We start from the raw sequence: 21585 nt of genomic DNA, 5'->3' as shown, positions 1-21585 counted from the left end.
CTTGCGTGCTGATAGTTGGCACACTTGGACTCAGTGGCAGCCTTGTCCCATCTCTGGAACTGACAATGCAGAGTTGTACATAGGCACCATCTCTGCGTGCTGATTTCCGTTCCTTTGTTTGCACACCTTTTGACGCTGGTCAGTAGCACCACTCTTATACATTTTGTTTGTGTTCACCAACTCTTGAAAACCTACTAACGATAGTGTGCAGAGGAACATTTTCCCTTCTGAAGCCTAGAAGCATTAAACCATGGCGTACCTTCAGAAAACTGATGTCAGTCCAGATCCGTCAAAGTCTGCCTTTGGAGCTTAGGTTCAAAGCATGATTCAAATCAAAGATATGTGCTCCCTACTGCTGTCAGGGAGCAGAAAGCAATGTCATACACCACGAAACACAAGAAGCACGGTTGTTAAGATTCAAAGTCCCGTGACGATTCCAGTCCAGTTCTTGGTCTTGGTCCCAGTCCTCTGGTAAGTCCAAGAGAAGTCAGAAAAGTAAGCCTGGACTTAAGCACAGAATATCTAAATGGGAGTCCACTCTTCCTCGCCGCTACCACTCCATGGAGAGGTTGCGCAGTCATCGTTTTAAGGATCTGACTTCATCATCAAACTCTCATCACTTTCCGTGGTTAGTATTGATGGGCCCCAAATTTCCTGGAGCCTAAATTTCCTGGGCCATTTCCGACTGTAGAGACCTTCAGAGAGGTTTAGTAGCTTTTTGGGGGGGATACTTCTACATCACAATGTAGTACCATTGATCTGCTATGCCCTCCAGTTGGACTTATGCCAGCGGGACCCTCCTCAGCGCTAACTGAACCGGCAAATTTGTGCCAGGCCTCTTGCTGGCGCCAAGCCACAAAATCACATCTTTGCTGAAGGCCACTCTGGTTCCAGACAGTTCATTGGTAGCCTTGGGCCCAGAGATGACTTTTCAACATACAACCCCACTGCTAGTTTCGATTGTATCTGAAACAGAGTAGAGCGATGCCCCAGCCCTAAGTCTTAAAAGAGAACCCTAGCTTTTTCCCCATTATCACAGATGGCTGGAGGCTATTTTTGGATCCGATTCTGATGCTGGACAGAACAGTCAGCATTTTCTTCAGGATGAATGCGACGATGAGGAGGCTGACTGTTTGGTCCTCTCTCCCTACACTGGTCTAAACTTAAACTTACAGAATGCTTGGGTCCTTGACACCTCTCCTGAAGCTGAGTTGGACTCACTATTAGGCCCCCTCCCAAAGAGATTGCCTCTTTCGGGGTGGAAGTTCAGAGAGCCACAGGGGTGCTAGAGTGCCAGATGCCTACTGAGGAGACCAAAGCAAAGGTGCTCGCAAGCAGTGGGCAACAAGGTCTTCGGACCCATTGCTGCTTTTCAGTGAGGCTTTTTTGATGGCTGCCTAGTATAAACAGATTTCTGGGGGTTTTGGTCACATTGCACATATTTAACTTTAAGCTTAAGCCTGCAGCAAGGTTGCTGCACTCGATACCCCCCAGGCAACCAACACCCACTGCACACAGCATTTGGCCATGCACTGCAGTAGTTGGCTGCATGGCCTAGCCTAATGCACGCTATGCACCCAACTTGCCATAGACACCCAACACCCTCTACACATTTAACACCCAGCCTGGAAGACAGGCAGTTCTCGTCTTCATTAATGTTTTTTTGATGCGGGCGGGGCTCCTTTTTTTAATGTGTTTATTGGGTTTTACATTACATACAATAATTGCAACCAGTAATACCTTCCAAAGTGACATGTCTGCTGGTCATGCACTATGAGCATACCGTCATGCAGCAAACCGTAGATTGGTACTTGGACATTGTGCTTAAATCAACAATAATCGTGAAAGACAGAGGCAAAGGTACTGGCATACCGATATCAAATAACAGAGGTGGTGGGCAAGGACACGGGTGCCTGCCATCTTGCACTGGAACCGAAGGCACACCGTTGCCGATCTTCATTGAAGCATCGCTAAAGCCCAACCACCGCTCACAAACCTCCAGGATAACGGAGGAAGTGATTGATCCTTGGTTTTCTGCCTTAATGTAAGGCTGGCTTTTAGAAGTAGTTGCTCCGCTCAACTACAACCTTAACTCCTTAAGTGGACAACAACTCAAAGTGCGCATAACCTGCCTGGACAAAGGAATATACCCACTCCAAGGAGCCGTGCAACATTTTTTACCCACACAATCACGAGGTTAAATTGTGCGGCATTGCGGTCTGTACCAGGCAATTTCATCTGTGTAGTCCTGATGATGATCCCTCTATCTAATGAGCTTGGGTTCGAAATGTTGTCGACAATTTAAAATATTGCCACTATGGTCCAATGTGCATAATTAATGTGGTTACTATTGTGGTTAGCTTGCTTTATTCTCTGATCAGTACAAGCTACCGTAGATCCAGTTTTGCCTGTAACTTGTTTTGTGTATTGTTTATTTGCTCCCTGTCCTTTGTATCTGGTGCAGGATTGCGTACCGCTGTATTGTTTTCTTGTATCATTTGTTATTCCTAATACATTGCATATTAAAAATTCTCTGTCCGGCTGGACATTGAATATATATAGTACCCATTAAGGTCTATATCTCATTTGTCTTTTAGATTTTCCCTCTAAGGAACATTGTTCAATAAAGTAACAGGTGCCTGAGTAGCATGATCCTGTGACTGAAGCAATGAGAGCAGTGGCGTGTGGCACAGATGCACTGATGGTATGATCTAGAGAGCGAGCAATGAGGACAGGGAAAGAAGAGCACAGAATGCACCCGGGTACCATGCTCCTGTGAGTGAGAAAAGAGGGCAGTGTAGGCAGCAAAAAAGGGACGAATGTTCCTAGGCATCAGGGTCTAGTGACCGACCAACAAGGGCCATGCATGGGGGTACAGGTGACTGAGTAGGTTACCTCACAACAATCAGTGGTGGCAGTGGAGAGGGCACAGGTAAACTGGGTGCTTCGATCTACTTCAACCTCATCTGCTTGGGGACACGTGCACATTTTGTATGGACCAGGGAAGAGGTTTAATTGGTTCCTGGCTATATATTCATCCCCATACAAATACTTTTTAGGTTTTTGACACATTCCATTTGCCATCTTGTGACGGCTAGGTTTTTTGCTGCAGATTTGTTTTCCGGGGAACCAAAACTGTAGTCAAGTTTGACATGACTTCTAGACAGGTCAGATTGGCAATAGTTTCACCTTATCTGATTGCCTGCCCTTCCACTAATTAAGATTTGTACCTGTGTTAAATCAAACTGGCCTTGGAGAGCATCTAATTCGAATGTCTGAAATACTAGGCGTCTTACTGCTTAACATTCCCACAAGGCAGAAGGTTATAAGGTGCCCTGTGCAGACAAAGGTGCGATTTTCATCTCAATGGAAATCAAGAGTAGAAATGATATGATTAATTTCTTGCCTGTTGATTACTAAAATAAAATTATGTGAAGTTAGTGTTATTTGTTGATCGTTTTTTTGTACTAGGATTTTCTCATTATGCAAATAGTGTGCCAGCCTTGGGCAGTTTCGTTTTTAGAGTCAAAAATGGGTGCATTCAGACGAACCTTTTTCTTCATTCCAGACACATTATGCCATCCAGGATACGAAAGCCTTCCGTACCGAACAAGACATTGACACCCTTCATGCTACCATAGAGTGTGAACAGCCTCAGCCTGATCTGTATAAGTAAGCACATTCTTATTGGCATTCACAATATCTTTTAAACATGTTTTAATTCTAAAATGGTAAGTTCACATTCCTTTTTTAAAAAAAATACCTTAATTTGATTGCACAAGTAAGTTGCATTGCTAGGTGGTAGGGAGGGCAAGCGGTGACACTTTAAGGCAGGATTCTTACACCTGAGGAGCTAAGTTTGAAGTTGCATCATTCTGCTTCGTCCATAGATTTTTCCTATGCTTGGTAATTTGTGTTAAGGGTAAGACATCCCAAAAGAAGGTTGACTCTTATGTCCTTAACACCTTTTAAGCAAAAATGTCCTCATCTTTGTAAAGAGCACTTCGGAAACATAAGGTAAAAGTATTAAAAAAGAAAATAAGTTGTTTGACAAATATGAAAATTGGTGCAAAAAATGAAAAAGCAACTAGTGAATGTTGAGTCTTCTTTAAATGTTTAATATCCAGAGAGACTGCTGACCTTTTCAGTCTGGTGAGGGCAGATTTTAGAGTGTGATATAATGAGATTCAACTATGTTAGCTTCTGAAGATGATCTTCTATACTCACTTATTACAAAACCTTGTGTCAGAACTCCTTTCAGAGGGCCATGGGGCATGCAGGAAGGAGTTACTGGGCCCAACCGTGGAGGTTGGGCCCAGTAACCTCCAGTACTCCTGATGTCCCAAGGCCCAACCTACTATGGATCATGAGCAACTGGGCCAAGTACCCATTCTGCACTTGACTCTCAGTGGTAACTGAGGACGACCAGTCCGTGGCTCCATCGAGGGTGGGAAGTGTAGATACAGGTGAGTTAACGCGACTCATAACTCAAAGTGCACACAGTACTGTCAAAAAGTCAATGTCCATGCAAATACTTGAAATACTTGCTTTTATTAGAAAAATAACTATTTAATGTTTAACTCTATGCATTCAAAGGAATAATGACATTCATAAGCAATAATAGAGTACCTTTGAGGTTGGGGCTCTTTGTTTGTTATGCAAAATCCCTGTCCCCCCCTTTTCCTTGTATGTGGTTGCGTTTATTTCCTGTTGACTGCTTTACGCATCCATTGAATGCTCACTAGTAGGCTGTACTTAAGAGTTCCCCTTTTGACCATTTAGGAAGTAATCAAAAGTGGAACCTCCTCTGCTTACAGGGTCATAACAACAAGGCATTGTGGGCTGGCGCTTTTCCCATGGCACTCACTACACAGCTTAGGTTGCGGCAGGCCTCTCCTGGCATACGAGGGTCGCTGGATCAATCATCCACAGAGGCAACAACCTGTTGGTGCACAGCCATTTCCTCATACCACGCTCAGGGAGTCCTCACAGTAGGGCTCCCTACTGGACCTCGCTCCCTCCAACGCTCTCCTCTTCCTCATGGGGCACACTTGTCTAGGGTAAAACAGTTTCCCTTGGTCAAATGTCTAAAGAATTGAAGCCCAAATATTAATTCTGGACACAGAACTCAATTCGATACGAACATAAACATGAACAACACTATATGTAAAAAGGTAGACAATAATTTTATTAAAACAATGTTTTCATAGTTCTAAAAAACACATACACAAAGCTTAAAATAGAGTTTCTCACTCTTTACGTAACTCATTTAGACATTCTCAAATGATGCTCCTACAGTACAAACACAATTTATATAGACATAAATGTTGAAAAAATGTATAAAAGAAACGCCTATAAGCATACTCTAATTCATACAGTGTAAAATAAAAAGGGAGGGGGAGAGAAGAAAAGACACAGACATTCACAGTTTGTCATATGATAGTGCACATTATATCCCTCTATGTTACTCAAACCCAGACTTGTCTTTCTTTCAATGTTCGTGGGGTGAGTTGGGTTATTAAATTGTGCAAAAAATAGGCGTTGACGCGTTTCGATGGACTCATAGGATGTGGGCCATCTTTTTCAAGACACAAAATTATACTTCTCTCCTGTTTGGGCACTGGGTGGTTGCCTATACCTGGAGACCCTTATAACATGGTCCTTGTTAACTGCATTCTGATAGATTCTTTGTCAGACGGTGTTTGCATCGCAGTTATTGTTTGGAATTAGATCTGCTCTCTTTGCAGTTCCTCAGTATCATTAAAACACACCTTCAGTCTGTGTGGAGAACGGGGTAGATAGCAATCTGTCTCCTTTATTGGCCGCGTTGGCTGGTTTGAGTATTTCGCCTGCTCTCACACCTCGTCATAAGCTATTGTATCTATCATTCGCGTTGTAGCCCGTTCTTTATGGATTCAGAGTCCCAGGGTCGGGTGTCTGAGAATGGTGCACGCGCTGCGATCTTAAAAATCGGTTGTCCCACGTCCCCAGTCTTTTTAAATTCTGAATCCCGGGATCGGGTGCCTGGAACTGGTGCAGGCGCTGCAATCTAATACGGTCGATTATCCCGGCGTCCCTTGATTTACGGAAATCTGGATAGCGCACCCGACCTCATACGTCTGTCGTCTGTCCTCCTCGATACCTCTCTGGGAGTGTTGGCACACTGGTCTAGGCAAGCGGGCTGGTGCTGGTGGTCTCGTTTACAGGGCAGGTGATTTTGGTTTTACTGGGTGATGTCCCCTCACCCAGCAGGGAGGATAGTAGGCATTTACCTCCAGTCCTAGTCACAGGCAGAAGTCTTGCAGAGTGTCCCTTTCTCACACAGCCCGTCTGGCGGCTTGATAGATAGTTTGGAGTCTCAACCTTCCCTTCTTATAGTCTATTTCTAGACACCAAATATAATTTAGGGTCTGAGTCTTTGAAGTTTTATGTTGGGGTTCTGCTTCTTTTGAGGTTTAGACTTTTCTTTCTCTTCCTTTCTCTTGAGAGGCTGTCTCTCACAGCAGGAAAAACTCTGAAGTGGATTATTCCGCAACACAGGCCATGGGAGTGACTAGAGCTCGCACCCAGATGTCAGTCACAGTGATATTTGCATTAGAAGGTTATTCCTGTGCTCCCATCACCACCCTTTATGATTCCCTTGCCAGCCCCATCTCTTTTCTGAGATGTGTCCAGGCTCCTTCCTTGTGATCTATCACTGAACCAAAGAGCAGCCTTTTGAACTGTAAAGGGTGAGTCTCTTTCTCCCTTCCTCCAGGGTGTGCCCATCCCAACTCACAAGAATGCAGCAATGCTCCAATCTGCCTGGGGGATTCCTCTACTCCTCATGTTTTCACCAGGCTGGGCTTCCCAAAACGAAACCCAGGGTCCTCTATGTAATTTACCATTGCAAGAACATCTGCACTCTCTATGTACATTCACACCACACGTACAGTCCAGTACTGTTAACTCCATGCATAGTGCCACTGCAGACACACATACATTCAGCTCACAAAATCAGTCTGTGTGCAGTGTTCAGTACTGTAGCCTTTCTGTATTGTACCAGGGTTTTCTATTTATAAACACACTGCCATCACACACACTCAACATGTGCGTACTGCATAGCACTTCACCCTTCACGCATACATCCAGCACCTGCTTTTATTTGTGCATGCACTGCACAGCACTACTTTTCTTTGTATTCCTCGCAGGCAGGCATACATTCACTCAGTGCATGCATTAACCCTTCAGGTACTACACTGTACTACTTACCTTTATACTGTACCCTTGCCAGGCACACATACATCCAGCACAGCGTAACTACTCCTGCACTGTGCAGCAATGTACATCTACCTGATGTAGGCCAAGGGCGAGTTAAGGACATAGCAGTGGAATTTTGAAAAGGTGAGTGAGACTGTAGGCTTTACAACAGTGGTACGGGGTAAATAGGACCTGTTCACTCCTACAATCACTACACTGTATTCTGACACCACCGTGCCCGTGCTTCTTAACTCTTGATAAAGGCAGCAGCCTTTCACCACTAGGAGCGTAGCTCTTTGGCTGCCCCTTCCGGTCTAACAAGACTGCAATCCGGGAGACGGGCGTATGTCATGGCGCACGCGTATGATCCATGTTTGCCTATGACAAAAAAATCAACATTAGGGATCCAGACATCAGTACAGTTCGGCACTCGGGACAGGGGAGCACTTCCATTAACATGTGTAGGACTTTTCCGTCCCAACCAGGGCCGCACCAGCCGTAGCGGGCACCGGGCAATACCCGGGTGCGCCGCATGGGTGGGGACCTGTTTTGGGTCCTTGGGGGCCGTTTTTGTTACAGGCCGTTTTTGAAGCATAGCTGCAAAATCGTCCCTGTAACAAAATCGGCAGAAAACCGGCCCTGGCAAAGAGCTCGGCGGCACCCCAACCCCCCAAGGGGGGATGGGGTGGGGGCAGAGCACTTTGCCAGGGCCGGTTTTGGTTCCCAGTCCGGCCCTGGTCCCAACTTCTTGCCTATGTCTATATTGCTTGAATGATTTACAAAGATATTTGATGACAGGCTTAAACAAAAACTGACAATATGAAGAATATGATCAAAAGTGAACTTCGAGAGAGATGTGGCATAATGCTGCTTCTAGTACCATGGTAGGTCTGATCAGTGGGTTCGTAGTGTTGCTTAAATAAATCTTGTGTTCTCAGTGGGCCCATGGTTTTGGCCGAATATGGTTGGAATGCTTAGTAAACCAGTGGAACTGCTCAAATACACCAGAACTGCTTATTCTGGCAGGTTCCAGGGTTTTGAAGGTTACAGATAACCCTTAGGTTACAGACATAAGCATGGGGTCTTTCCACATTCCGCACGTACAAATATTTGGCCATGCAGCTTTAAAATGGCCTATTGTAAGAATGTATTGCATGCTATGCATTTTTCTGCTTCTTCACAGTGCATTTTAGGAACTGATATGATCTGATTTGCATAATAAAGCAAGGCAAAGATGGCTGCTGTGAAAAATAATAGAAAAAAAAGTATTCAGATTTGACAGTTATAACAAAGCTAAATATGCAGCCCTGCTTAGACACTAGAGAAACCATTATCAAAAATGGGGTGACCCAAAGAGTCAAAAGACCTGGGTTTTCAACAATATTCAAATACAATGGTCTTCAACCAATATTTTCACAAAAATCGATTAAATCAAAACATACTAAAGAAGTCCTCAAATTATGGGATATGTCTCACAGATCAACCCTGTACAATCAATGTATTAATTCATATGGAACAAAGGAAAGCAACAGCAATCATTACAAATTCAGGAGCAATTTTAATTCATTGCATACATCACTATCTCTATATAAGAGAATATATAGGTTGCCCAAAGCGAGCGTGCATAAGATAAAGAATGTAAGGTGCTTAGTAAAAGAGAGAGAAATAGAGAAACATACAAATATATTTACAAATTTATATGCAAGATCCGTCAGTTGCCACAATATAATATTGTTTGTGTAACCTGGTCTGTGCTATAAGTTCTATACACAATTTTCATTAAATGGAGACATTGCTTCCAAAATTATATTGCACCAGAAAAATGTGTAACACAATCCAGGTAATCAAAAAAGAGCGTCGACGTTTCGACTCGTCTTAGAGCCTAGAGGTAAGTTGGACCGTGGCCATGCGAGTCTTCATCAGGACTAAAACATTGGGCAACCAAGGGAGTAGTGTGAGCCCTGAAATGAAGTAAATATATACATCAGGCTGTTGCAATAGACTTGCGACCAATAGTAGTGTCGCAATCAACTCGGGCAAGGACAAATTTGGCTTACCCAGTAGAAATGGAGAACCAAGAGGAATTCTTCACTCGGAGTTCCAAGGTAACTGAGTGATACCTAAAAACATAATAGGGTGGTCAATTGACTCACTCTCTATTGAATCATAAATGATGCTTTGCTTTAACGAAATCTGGACTTGTCATTACCTTTGTCCAGGGGACGAAGATGTGGAACTATGTTATCTTCATGTGGCAGGCTTACAGTCTCTGCATAGACAATTTCAATGTTTGACAGCTTATCCTATAATCAAATAGAGGACGTTTTAGTGATGGCATTAGTCCTCCAATTGCACAAAGAACTGTCATCACACAATATATGGGCTTTAAGTGACCCCTATTTCCATTAAAAACTGGGAACTGTGTCCCAGCATCTAAAAATTATATATACACAGGCATATCCCTTACCCGATTGGTTCGCAGTGAGGTAGTCGTAATTGGCTCTGCCCAAACAATTTGTAAAATTGGAATCGATCCGCTGTTGAGGTTAGAAAGGAATTCGAGTCAGTCCATGTTTTTACTGGGCTGTAACACCCTACACCTCTATCCACAAGTGCCCCGGGACTCACCAAACTCCTTTGTGTCTGTTCCCCAAGGATAGGCGTTCAGCAGCACCCGATGAATAGCCTTTAAATTACCAAAGAATGCATTTGCGTTCTTAAACTATAATAATATAATCGAGCTGCCCTGATTGGGCGATAGATGGTGGAAGACCCATCGAGTCCGCTTTCTATATCTATGCAGACGGACACCAGCACGGCGTGGAAGCATCGGGTGCTGCTGAACGCCTATCATTGGGGAACAGACACGAAGGAGTTTGGTGAGTCCCGGGGCACTTGTGGATAGAGGTTTAGGGAGTTACAGCCCGGTAAAAACATGGACTGACTCGAATTCCTTTCTAACCTCAACAGCGGATCGATTCCAGTTTTACAAATTGTTTGGGCAGAGCCAATTACGACTACCTCACCACGAACCAATCGGGTAAGGGATATGCCCGTATATATATAATTTTTAGATGCTGGGACACAGTTCCCAGTTTTTAATGGAAATAGGGTCACTTAAAGCCCATATATTGTGTAATGACAGTTATTTGTGCAATTGGAGGACTAATGCCATCACTAAAGCGTCCTCTATTTGATTATAGGATAAGCTGTCAAACATTGAAATTGTCTATGCAGAGACTGTAAGCCTGCCACATGAAGATAACATAGTTCCACATCTTCGTCCCCTGGACAAAGGTAATGACAAGTCCAGATTTCCTTAAAGCAAAGCATCATTTATGATTCAATAGAGAGTGAGTCAATTGACCACCCTATTATGTTTTTAGGTATCACTCAGTTACCTTGGGACTCCGAGTGAAGAATTCCACTTGGTTCTCCATTTCTACTTGGTAAGCCAAATTTGTCCTTGCCCGAGTTGATTGCGACACTACTATTGGTCGCAAGTCTATTGCAACAGCCTGATGTATATTTTATTTATTTATTTATTTAAAGTTTTCTATAGCGCGAACAAGACCCTTAGGTATCAGAGCGCTTTACATTATGTGAGGTAGTTATAGACAAGAGTTTGTAAAATCGTTCAATGTAAAGAGGTAGGTACATACAAAAGCAATAGATAGACATTATACATTAGACGTCATATAGTAAGTATATACATGGTATGTCATATTCCGATGTTTACATTAATACTTATATTTGTAATATATAATAGATAGTATATATGTTTGAATATGGCTGAAATGAGTGGTCTAGAATCAATGATTCCCAAATGCTTATTGTTTGTGTAGCTTTTGTTTTCACTCCTTTATCAAGTGTTCTTTTGACCTCGGTCCGACCTATGGAAGGAACTTATTTATTAGGAAGCTTTTCGTTTCCCTCTTGAAGGATGTAGTGTCTGTAATTTTTCTTATGCTTGGCGGAAGTGAATTCCAGATCCTTGGTGCTGCTCCTGAGAATGCTCTGTTGTACGATTTCTTCTTCTTGAAGATGGCTGGTCTCAGTAGCAGCTCCTTTGCACTCCTGGCCGGTCTGCTTCCTCCGGAGATATTAATTTTTTGATCCAGATACTTAGGTGTGTCGTGGTGTAGCGCTTTGTGGGTTATGCATGCCATTTTTAGCTGGATTCTGGCTTCGTAAGGTAGCCAGTTTAATGCTTTCAGGTGTGGTGATATGTGGTCAAATTTTCTCGATCCTGTTATCAGTCTTGCAGCTGCATTGAGACATGCCTTTAGTGGTGCTGTTGAAATTTTTGGGAGCCCTGCTAGCGTTGTACATCCATATTCAATCCTTGAAATGACAAGTGATTGTACTGCCATTTTGAGATCCGTCGTGGATATGAATGGTTTCATTTTTCTGATGTAGTTCAGGTGATAGCGTGCGCTTTTTGCCATAGCTTTGATGTGGCCTTTCATGTTTAGGTTCTCATCAAGTGTGATTCCTAATGATTTTGCAGATCCAACAAGTGTAGGGGTGCAGTTTAATGCTGTGATCATATTGCACCATTCTTTCCCTTCTGTGTGTTTATTTGGTGGTGTGATTAATAGAAATTCTGTTTTTTGTGCGTTAAGCTTCAAATGATTGTCTGCTAGCCATTGTAACGATATTTTTAAGGCTTCATTCATTCTCTTGACGTCCTCCATGGATGTTATCTTGATGTAAATCTGCGTATCATCCGCATACATGTGGTAGGATATCTTTGAATTTCGAAGGATTTCTGTGAGAGGTTCAATGTATAGGTTAAATAGTGATGGAGATAGCGTAGAGCCTTGCGGTACTCCAATTGAATTAGGACTTGATGTTGAGAGTGACTGATTGACCAGGAATCTTTGTGTTCTATTCTGAAGGAAAGATTCAAACCATTTTAGCACATTTCCTGCCAATCCCATCCTGTTATGAAGCCTGTTCAAAAATTTTTCATGATTTACCGTATCAAATGCTGATGATAGGTCTAGGACAGTGTTCTTCAATCTGTGGGGCGCGCCCCCCTGGGGGGGCGCAACACCTTCCCAGGGGGGGCGCGGACTCCACTTCAATCTCACCTTTGTTCCCCCGTGTCCCTCCGTCCCTGCAAGTCTTCTTGGAGGATTTTGGTATGTGGAAGGGGATCAATGGGGCATGACAAGCCCGTTCTTTTGTCTTATTAACTCTCCCAGAAGGGGGTTAATTCACCGAGCTGAAATGCTTCAGCTGCAGTGGGAGGCGAGAAGTCTCCTCTGCTGAAACTGAAAGCAAACAAACAGACATGCTTTCAGTTTTAGCAGAGACCCCTCGCCTCCCACTGCAGCTGAAGCATTTCAGCTCCATGAATTAACCCCCTCCTGGGAGAGTTAGCTCTTCCCAGGACGACACAGTTTCCAGAGTTCGAGTCTCGGCAAAGAAGCTGCACATCCTGTGATTCTGGGCAAATCACTTAATCTTCCCGTGCCTAACAAAACAACACATGAGGGAACGCAGCAATATCATTAAAAAAATTAAGCTTTAGTTCTTGCTAGATTTGGGAAGTGCGGAAATTGAGGTGTTAGTTTGACGAAGGCATCCAGGACGGTTTACAAAAATGAAAGCAAAGCACTGGTGCGATTCCTGCTATCTGGCCATAAATACTCTGAAAAGACCCAGATGGCAACACATGAAGTGCCGCCATTAGTTTCGCATGTGTAATGTGCACATCAGGATTGCGTTTCTGCTATGGAAATTTTTCTACATAAATAAAATTAATTTCCACCATGCTTGCTCATGATTGCAGGAGGTCAACTAAAATGCACCCAGAGGAGGACTAGGCGTGGAACCTGGAACTTTGATTTTTGTACGATTCTGTGTGCACACTTTTAGGACTTATGTTTCGGCAAAAATGCAGAAATCTTGACAAATTGTATATGTAATTCCTCAATCCGTATATTTATGTATTTTGTGTAATGGGGGGCCTATAGAATATTTTCTGTCTTTGAAAAACATCTAAGGTACTACGTACTATGTCTGTTAAAGGCCTACGTTATTGTCAAGGTACTTTCCTTCTGAGGCATCTATGACAATGTCTATAAGAGATAGCCCTCTAGTTAAGCAACGTGGCTTGTTACAAGTTACTGCCTCTCTCATTATTTCCTTTGGTCCATGTTTCATGGAGGAGAAACCATTCACTGCTACCAAGAGTAGATGAGCGTGACCACTACTACCTATAGTAGGTAAGTGTGCCCACTGCTACTTAGAGTAGATGAGCATGCCCACTTCTACATTGAGTAGATGGGTGTGTCCACCTCTACCTAGAGAAGATGAGTATGTCCACTTCTATCTAGAGTAGATGAGTATGTCCATTGCTACATAGAGAAGATCAATGTTTCCACCTTTACCTAGAGTAGATGGGTATGTTCACTGTTCCCTAGAGTAGGTGGGTAGAACCACTGATACCTAGGGAAGATGTAGATAAGTGTGGCTACTGCTACCTCCTAGAGTAGATAACTGTGGCCACTGCTACCTAGAAAAGATGTGAGTTTCCACCTCTACCTAGAGTAGATTAGTATGTCCACTTCTAACTAGAGTAGATGAGTATGCCCACTTCTAACTAGAGTAAATGGGTGTGTCGACCTCCGCCTAGAGTAGATGAGTGTCTCTGCTTCCACCTAGAGCAGATGAGTGTGTGCACTGCTACCTAGAATAGATTTGCACACATTTTATCTTGGAAAGTGGTGTTTTGAGCTGTGTAATGAGCCTCTGTCATTTCACCACACCCACTAACTCACTAACCTGCAGTTTACTAAACACTCTTATTGTATTGAATGTTATTAGCTGAATATGCCCGGAATGTGCGCGTGGCGGTCGAGTCCAAAAATTTCTGTCAGGTGGTGGGGGGGCCCAACATCTAAAAACATTCAGCTGGGAGGGCTCAACCTACAAAAGTTTGAAGACCTCTGGTCTAGGAGGATAAGAAGACATGTCTGATTAAGGTCTAACGCCTGTATTGCATCATCGACAATATGTAGGATCGCTGTCTCTGTGCTATGTCCTGTTCTGAATCCTGACTGACAATCGTCTAGTAGTGAGAAGTTCGTGATGTGTTGTCTTAATTGGTTTTGAACACATTTTTCAATTAGTTTGGCAAGAATAGGGATGTTGGTCACAGGGCGAAAGTTATTTGGATCTGCTGGGTCCGCTGTGGGTTTTTTGATGATGGGAACCACTTGCCCCGTTTTTAGGCAATCAGGCAGGGTTCCTTGGGATAGGGAGGCGTTTATTATTTTCGTCCATATGGGAATCACAATATGATTTATTTCTTTGATGCACTTTGATGGGAGTGGATCGTTATAGTGGTTGTTGGGTTTTATGTCCGATAGTGTTTTGGCGATGGTGTTTTGGTCCAGTATCTCGAAGTTATCCCAATGCGCCATGTTTTTTGTGTTATGGGTGATTTCCGAGGTGATAATAACTGTTTGCGGTGTACGGTTGTCTGTATTATCAATATTGTCAGCTTCATTTTTCCTAAGCTCTCTTTCCAGAGTATTAGCCTTGTTAGTAAAGAAAGATGCGAACTCTTCACAACTTAGTTGAGTTTTTGTCGTTTCTTGGGCAGTTTTGGCCACTTTATTAGATTGCTGTTTTAAAATCTCGAATAGTTTCGGCGGCCTATTTTTGGCATTATCTAGTTCCGATCTAATAAATTCCTTTTTTGAGTTTAGGATCTTTTTATTGTACCCGCTCCGGATTCTCCTATGGGTATTCAGTTCGTGCGTTGATGGGTGTTGTCTCCATTTTCTTTCCGCCTGTCTGAGCTTCCGCCTTTCTTCATTCAATGTTCCACTAAACCATGGATTTTTGATCTTCTCTGTTGTTCTTTTCAGCTTTAATGGCATCGTGGTATTGACTATGTTTGATACTGTTGTAGTATAATGATTCGTAAGATCCTCTACTTTCAGCATCTTGTTTGGTGGGTTTAGGTTCTTCTCACAGCTTTCTCTTACTAATTTCATATTCAGCTCTTTGGTATCTCGCATCCATTTCTTGTGTCTGGTAGGTTGACTGGTTCTGGTATTCTTCATAGTGTTTATCAGGAAGGTTATGACATGGTGATCTGACCAGTCGCATGGCTCAATTGCTGTTATTGAGGTATTGTTCCTCTTTGAAATTATCCAGTCTAACGTGGCTCCCTTCTCGTGTGTCGGTTGTGTGCATGCTTGGTTAAGGTTTAGCTTCGCTAGAAGATCTTTAAGAGCATTGACCTGTTTGTCATCACTATCGTTCCAGTGTAAATTAAAGTCTCCTAGAACAATGTTGTTAGCTTCGGGATTGAAGTTGGTAGTGAGGATTTCCATTAGCTGATCTATGAAGGATGTATTATTGCCTGGAGGGTGGTAGATCGCATGCAGGTTGCATCTTTGATTCTCTGCTGATCTAATTTTGAGATTTAGGTGTTCGCAATATCCGAGTGGATCTGTTAGTTCTTGGATGACCTCTAACTCCGATCTATAGATGCATGCTATCCCACCACCTTTCTTTTTTTTTGGTCTATCCAGTCTCACTATATTGTACTGCGGGGGTACAAGTAGGTCCATACAAAGTGATGATGATTCCGTTAGCCACGTTTCTGTCAGGATTGTTACATCAATTTCCTTGTTCATGATGAGGTCAGCTATATCTGATGCATGTTTTTTTGCGGACCGGCAATTGAGAAGTAGGCGTTTCAAAGGTTTCCCTGATTTCCTTACTTCAGTGTTCTGTGTGTCATCGATTAGTTGGATTTGCTGTAAGTTGTTAAGATTAGTTCTCCTTTCACTTATCCTTACTGTTCTATTCACATCAATCTGAACTGTTTTAATATCTTCCCCTCTTTTAAGGTCAGAGGTTTCATAGACCTTTAGTAAGGAAATCGTTTCTTCCTCCGATAGTTCTTTAAGGAATCTCTTACGTCGGTTTTGCCTGTATGGAGATGGCATTGCCCTCATGTTTTCCTTTCTTTGAGTGTTGATAATCGCATCTCGGAGTTGATCGATTTTGGTGTGAGAGCTTGCCGTGAGTTCCAGCATCTTTTTCATTGCTTGAACTGTGTTTAGAATATTGACTACTTGGATTTGAAGTTCTTTGATTTCTCTCATCGTTCGGGATGAGTTATTAGTCTCGTGTGTTCTCTTCCTTCTTTGACCTTGTTTTGCTTTTCCGAGTTTACCTTTTTTTCTCCTCACCTGACCCTTCTTCATGTCATTATCTCTGTTGTCGGCTCTGCATCTGTTCGAATCATCCTCTTTGCTTGGTGTTCTCCCAACCATGTTCTTGGGGTATCTTCTTTATGCTTTTCTAGAAGATCTTTGTTTAGTGTTGGAGTGTGGTGAGTGAGTCGTGCTGTCTTCCATGTCAGTAGTTGCAGTGGTTTCCTTGTCGCCATTTTCCGTGTTGAGGGGTGTTCGCTCTTCCTTCTCCGTTTGTTCCTGGCTGTATATATTTACTTCATTTCAGGGCTCACACTACTCCCTTGGTTGCCCAATGTTTTAGTCCTGATGAAGACTCGCATGGCCACGGTCCAACTTACCTCTAGGCTCTAAGACGAGTCGAAACGTCGACGCTCTTTTTTGATTACCTGGATTGTGTTACACATTTTTCTGGTGCAATATAATTTTGGAAGCAATGTCTCCATATAATGAAAATTGTGTATAGAACTTATAGCACAGACCATGTTACACAAACAATATTATATTGTGTCAACTGACGGATCTTGCATATAAATTTGTAAATATATTTGTATGTTTCTCTATTTCTCTCTCTTTTACTAAGCACCTTACATTCTTTATCTTATGCACGCTCGCTTTGGGCAACCTATATATTCTCTTATATAGAGATAGTGATGTATGCAATGAATTACAATTGCTCCTGAATTTGTAATGATTGCTGTTGCTTTCCTTTGTTCCATATGAATTAATACATTGATTGTACAGGGTTGATCTGTGAGACATATCCCATAATTTGAGGACTTCTTTAGTATGTTTTGATTTAATCGATTTTTGTGAAAATATTGGTTGAAAACCATTGTATTTGAATATTATTATTATTATTATTATTATTTATTTTTATAAAGCGCATAGTCACCCGGAAGTATCCCAGCGCTGAGGAACCTAAGAGACATGACTGAGGACTGAGTTAACGGGAGGAGCATAAGGGCTAGGGGAAAAGATGTGTTTTTAATCGTTTCCTGAAACGGAGGTAGTGGGGTTCCAGACGAAGATCTCGTGGGAGGGAGTTCCAAAGACGGGCCGCATGAACCGCGAACCGTCTTCCTCCTGATCGTGCTTTCCTAAACCTTGGGGCATTGATAAGGTTTTCTGCATTAGAGCGAAGGGTTCTTGTGGCTATGTAAGGGGTAATGAAGTTTCGGAGAATTGGAGGGCCTTGGTTATTCAGGGTTTTGTGCACCAAACACAGGGCTTTAAATTTAATTCTCTCCCTTATGGGGAGCCAATGCAGGAGTTTGAGGGCAGGCTTGGCCGAAGATCTGGCCGGGGTGTTGGTAATGATCCGAGCAGCGGTGTTCTGGATCCTCTGCAATTTAGTCAATGTTGCTTCCGGTGCACCCAAATAGATCGCATTACTATAGTCCAGTCTAGATATAATAAGACCCTGGACTAAAAGTTTTTGCGATTTCGGAGGAAGAAGGGGCAGGACTTTCCTCAAGGATTTAAGCAGACCGAAACAGGTCCCTACGACCTTTTTTGCTTGTGGGGCGAAGGAGAGCTCCGAGTCGATCCAGACACCCAAGCTTTTTACCTCTGTCTTTGGGTCTGGGGGGGGACCTAGACATGTTGGCCACATGTCCAACGGAAATGAGGTTCCTTTTGGGCCGAGAACAAGGACCTCGGTTTTTGCCCCGTTTAATTTTAGCGCTGATGTATTCATCCAGTGATGGACCTGCGTGAGGCAGTTAAGGAGATCGGCTTTCTGTTGTTGAGGGTGGGACAACGACACCACTAATTGGGTGTCATCAGCGTAGTTGATGACACTCACTCCGAAAGGGGTAATGACTTCCTCCAATGTGGACATATATATGTTAAATAATGTAGGGCTCAGGGAGGAGCCCTGAGGCACACCACATTGGAGGGGCATTTCGGAGGAGCGGGCGTCTTTCTCCCAGATCTGATAGGATCGTTGTGTCAAGAAGGATGAGAGCCAGGATATGGCTGTGCCTTCTAGACCAACTTTTGCCAGCCTTTCGATGAGGAGCTGGTGGTCCACGGTGTCGAACGCTGCACTAAGGTCGAGGAGGATCACTGCCACTGATCCTCCACCATCTAGCAGCGTTCTGGCTTCCTCTACCGCCGCCAGGAGGGCGATGTCCGTGCCCTGTCCTGGTCGAAAGCCCGTCTGGGAGTTTTTTAGCTTGTTGTTGGCTTCTAAATACTCTGAGAGTTTCTTATTGATGAGTTTTTCCGCAATTTTGCTTACTCCTGGGAGTAAGGAAATGGGCCGATAATTTGCCAGGTTATCAGGGTCCAGAGTGGGTTTCTTTAATAAGGCCTTTACCACTGCCTTCTTCCAACTCTGGGGCACAACTCCCTGTTGAAGTGACGTATTAATCAACTGGGTGAGGGCGGGGATGATGGAAGGGGCTACCTCTTTAAGCATCCGAAGAGGAGCAGGGTCTCTAGGGGAGCCACTTTTCATAGAGTTAAGCGTTGTTTGCACTTCATCTGAGGTGACCTGGCCCCATGTGGATAGGCCGGTGAGAGAAGTCGAATGAGGAGAAACGGTTTCTTCCCTCGGGTACAAGGGGGGAATTGAATCCAGGATTAATTGTATTTTGTCCTGAAAAAAGTTAGCCAGTTGTTGGCATCTCTCTTGATCGGCTATAGGGTCAGAGGGGGGTCCATGATCTTGTACTGGTGGTTTTGAAAGTTCTTTCAGGATAGCGAATGATTCCTTCCCGGAGCCACCTGCTCTCTCTATTCTCTCCTGGAAGAACACGCTTTTGGTAATCCGGATAGCGGTTTTATAATTGAGAAGAGAAATGGAGTAGATTTTTTTATTCGCTCCTGTTTTCTCACGTCTCCATGAACGTTCGGTCTTTTTACATTCTTGCCGTAAGATTTTAAGTTCCGGAGTGTACCACGGAGCAGGGGATATCTTTTTTGGTTGCTTGAAAGTGGTGATTTTTGGAAGCAGAGTGTCCAGAGACGACGTAATCCAGTCACTGAATTGTTTATCTGCCAAATTTGGGTCCGAGGAAAGCTTAGGAGTGGACTCGGTCAGAGAACGGGCCCAAATATCCAGTGGCAATTTATGCCATTGGCGATCAGTAACCTGGGTTTTAGGCATAGAGTAATTAGACCTGGGGGTTTCCCAGAAAAAGGGGACGAGGAAATGGTCAGTCCATGGAAGGGTCACCGGAGGCTCGGTGGTCATCGTTGGAATATTGGAGAAGATAGGATCCAATAAATGGCCCTTCTCGTGGGTGGGCTCGTTGTTCATCAGACCTACCTCTAAGGCTGTGAGGTCATGTCTAATGTCCGCGGCCACACGATCCGTTGGGTCAAGGAAGTGGAAATTGAGATCACCTAATAACAGGAAGTTGGAAGTGGAGGAGGCTAGTTGAGAGATGGCTTCAACTAAGGAGTTGGGGAAATTGCCTGGGGCCCCCGGGGGGCGATAGGTCAAAAGTCCCGCTACAGTGAGGGCTGGAGTGATTTGAATGGAAAACTGGCCGCACTCACAATCTTCAATGTCAGCGTTCGTCATCCTGCAAACGTATCGTTGCCTGTGGATTATGGCTATCCCGCCTCCCCTCCCTTTAGGTCTATTTAACGTTTGGCAGAGATAGCCTGTGGGGAGAGCTGCGACAACATCCGGATCAGTGCAATCCGAGAGCCATGTCTCTGTGAGGAACATTAGGTCGTAGTCGTGGTCCTGGATTAGGAGGTTTATTTCGGTGGCGTGTTTCGGGAGGGAACGGCAGTTGAGGAGCCCGGCTTTCAGGGCCGGTGTAATGCTTTTGGGGGGAGGGACCGGATTGCAGTATGGACAGGTCAGAAAGATTTTACCTTCTGTAACCGTGTGGTGGCAGGGCAGGGTGGTTTTAGGACGCAGGGCTCGTAATGTGTCAGCTGTATACACCACTCGCTCCTGAAGGATGCCTGGCAGAGTAACGGGGCCAAGGGCCGTCCGGGTCCGGACGGGCCCAGACGGGCTTGCCTTTGGCGCGCCTTCGGCGCGCTGACGGCGCGCCCGCTGCGCCCGTCCGCTGCGCGTCCGGTGATTGCACATTGTTTTAAAGGGTTAAGGAGGGGGGTGGGCGTGGCCTCAGGTGGGCGTGGCCTTGCTTCCTCGCCGTAAATGGCGGCGGGAAATTGTTTGTCAGGGGTTTGCTCGTTGCAGCGAAGGAGTCGCTGTTTCAGCGTGTCTCTAGCCCGCTAAGCCTGTTTGCCGGGTGAGTGCGCTTTTTAAAGGGTACAATTTTAACGTGACACAGAATATAGACAATCGAGAAGGCAAGACATTTTATATTCATGGAAACTAATGTATAGTGTATTTATCAGCAAGAATATTCTCTGATCTGATTTGGGAAGAAAGGCAAATATGGCATGGGAAGAGTTGAGCCAAGCTTACAGCAGAGTACAAAGTTCCCCAGGGAGCGTGTAACAGTGTGGAGCAAGGAGTTGGTATTGTAAATACCGTGGCTGCAAAGGAAGGGTTCCCTAGTCGGAACTTAGAGAGCCTCACACACCCAAAGTAATAGGCGTGAAACACACCCTTACTGGAGGGTGTCCGGTGTCATCATCGGCTCACTGCCCCTCGTCAGACCGGCGCTGCAATGTCTGACGGAGTCCCCAAAGGTACTCTTTTGACGGGGTTCTTTTGTTCCTTGCCGATGGGGGGTGTGGGTGAGGATGAAGAAAGGTGTAGTCAGTGCAATAGTGAGTGAAAGTAATAAAAAAGGTAATCAGTCCACTTCCAACTTTAATAACGTGGCTGATTCCTTAGTTAAAAGGGGTGGGAGGGGAGTTTAGAGACCGTAAAGGTATACAGAACAATAACTCTACCCCCTAGTGTGGTCAACATGTTTCTCGCCAAAAGGCGATTCGTCAGGACCTCAAAAAAAGTACTACACAAAAACAAATGTGGACTCAATGCTCAATCTCTATGAAGAAAGCAAATACAACCTCGCTGGGTCGGAGGACAAGAGGGCCAAGGGGTCCTGCTCTATTTAGGCGACCCTAAAGGGATTAAGAAAGGGCCTCGCAGCATGCTCCCGTGAGGCCAGCGTTATAAGGTTGGATGCACCTTAACGGAGACACTGGAACGGCGGAACACCTACCCCTCACG

General features: G+C 44.2%; 1 protein-coding gene across 3 annotated transcripts in view; it reads left to right on the top strand.

Annotated features, from left to right (window-relative positions):
• Window positions 1–21585, top strand: part of ATP11A (ATPase phospholipid transporting 11A) — a 941588-nt gene that overhangs the window by 472965 nt on the left and 447038 nt on the right. For all 3 annotated transcript variants that reach the window (XM_086934336.1, XM_086934337.1, XM_086934338.1), the window contains exon 7: window positions 3569–3672. In XM_086934336.1, coding sequence (XP_086790462.1) covers window positions 3569–3672 — 104 coding nt within the window. The remainder of the gene's footprint in view (window positions 1–3568; window positions 3673–21585) is intronic.

The sequence above is a fragment of the Lissotriton vulgaris genome, chromosome 8, assembly GCF_964263255.1.
Source record: "Lissotriton vulgaris chromosome 8, aLisVul1.2, whole genome shotgun sequence".
In the NCBI taxonomy this organism is placed as follows: domain Eukaryota; kingdom Metazoa; phylum Chordata; class Amphibia; order Caudata; family Salamandridae; genus Lissotriton; species Lissotriton vulgaris.
The sequence above is the reverse complement of the archived record's forward strand: the minus strand, read 5'-3'. Positions and strand labels throughout refer to the sequence as shown.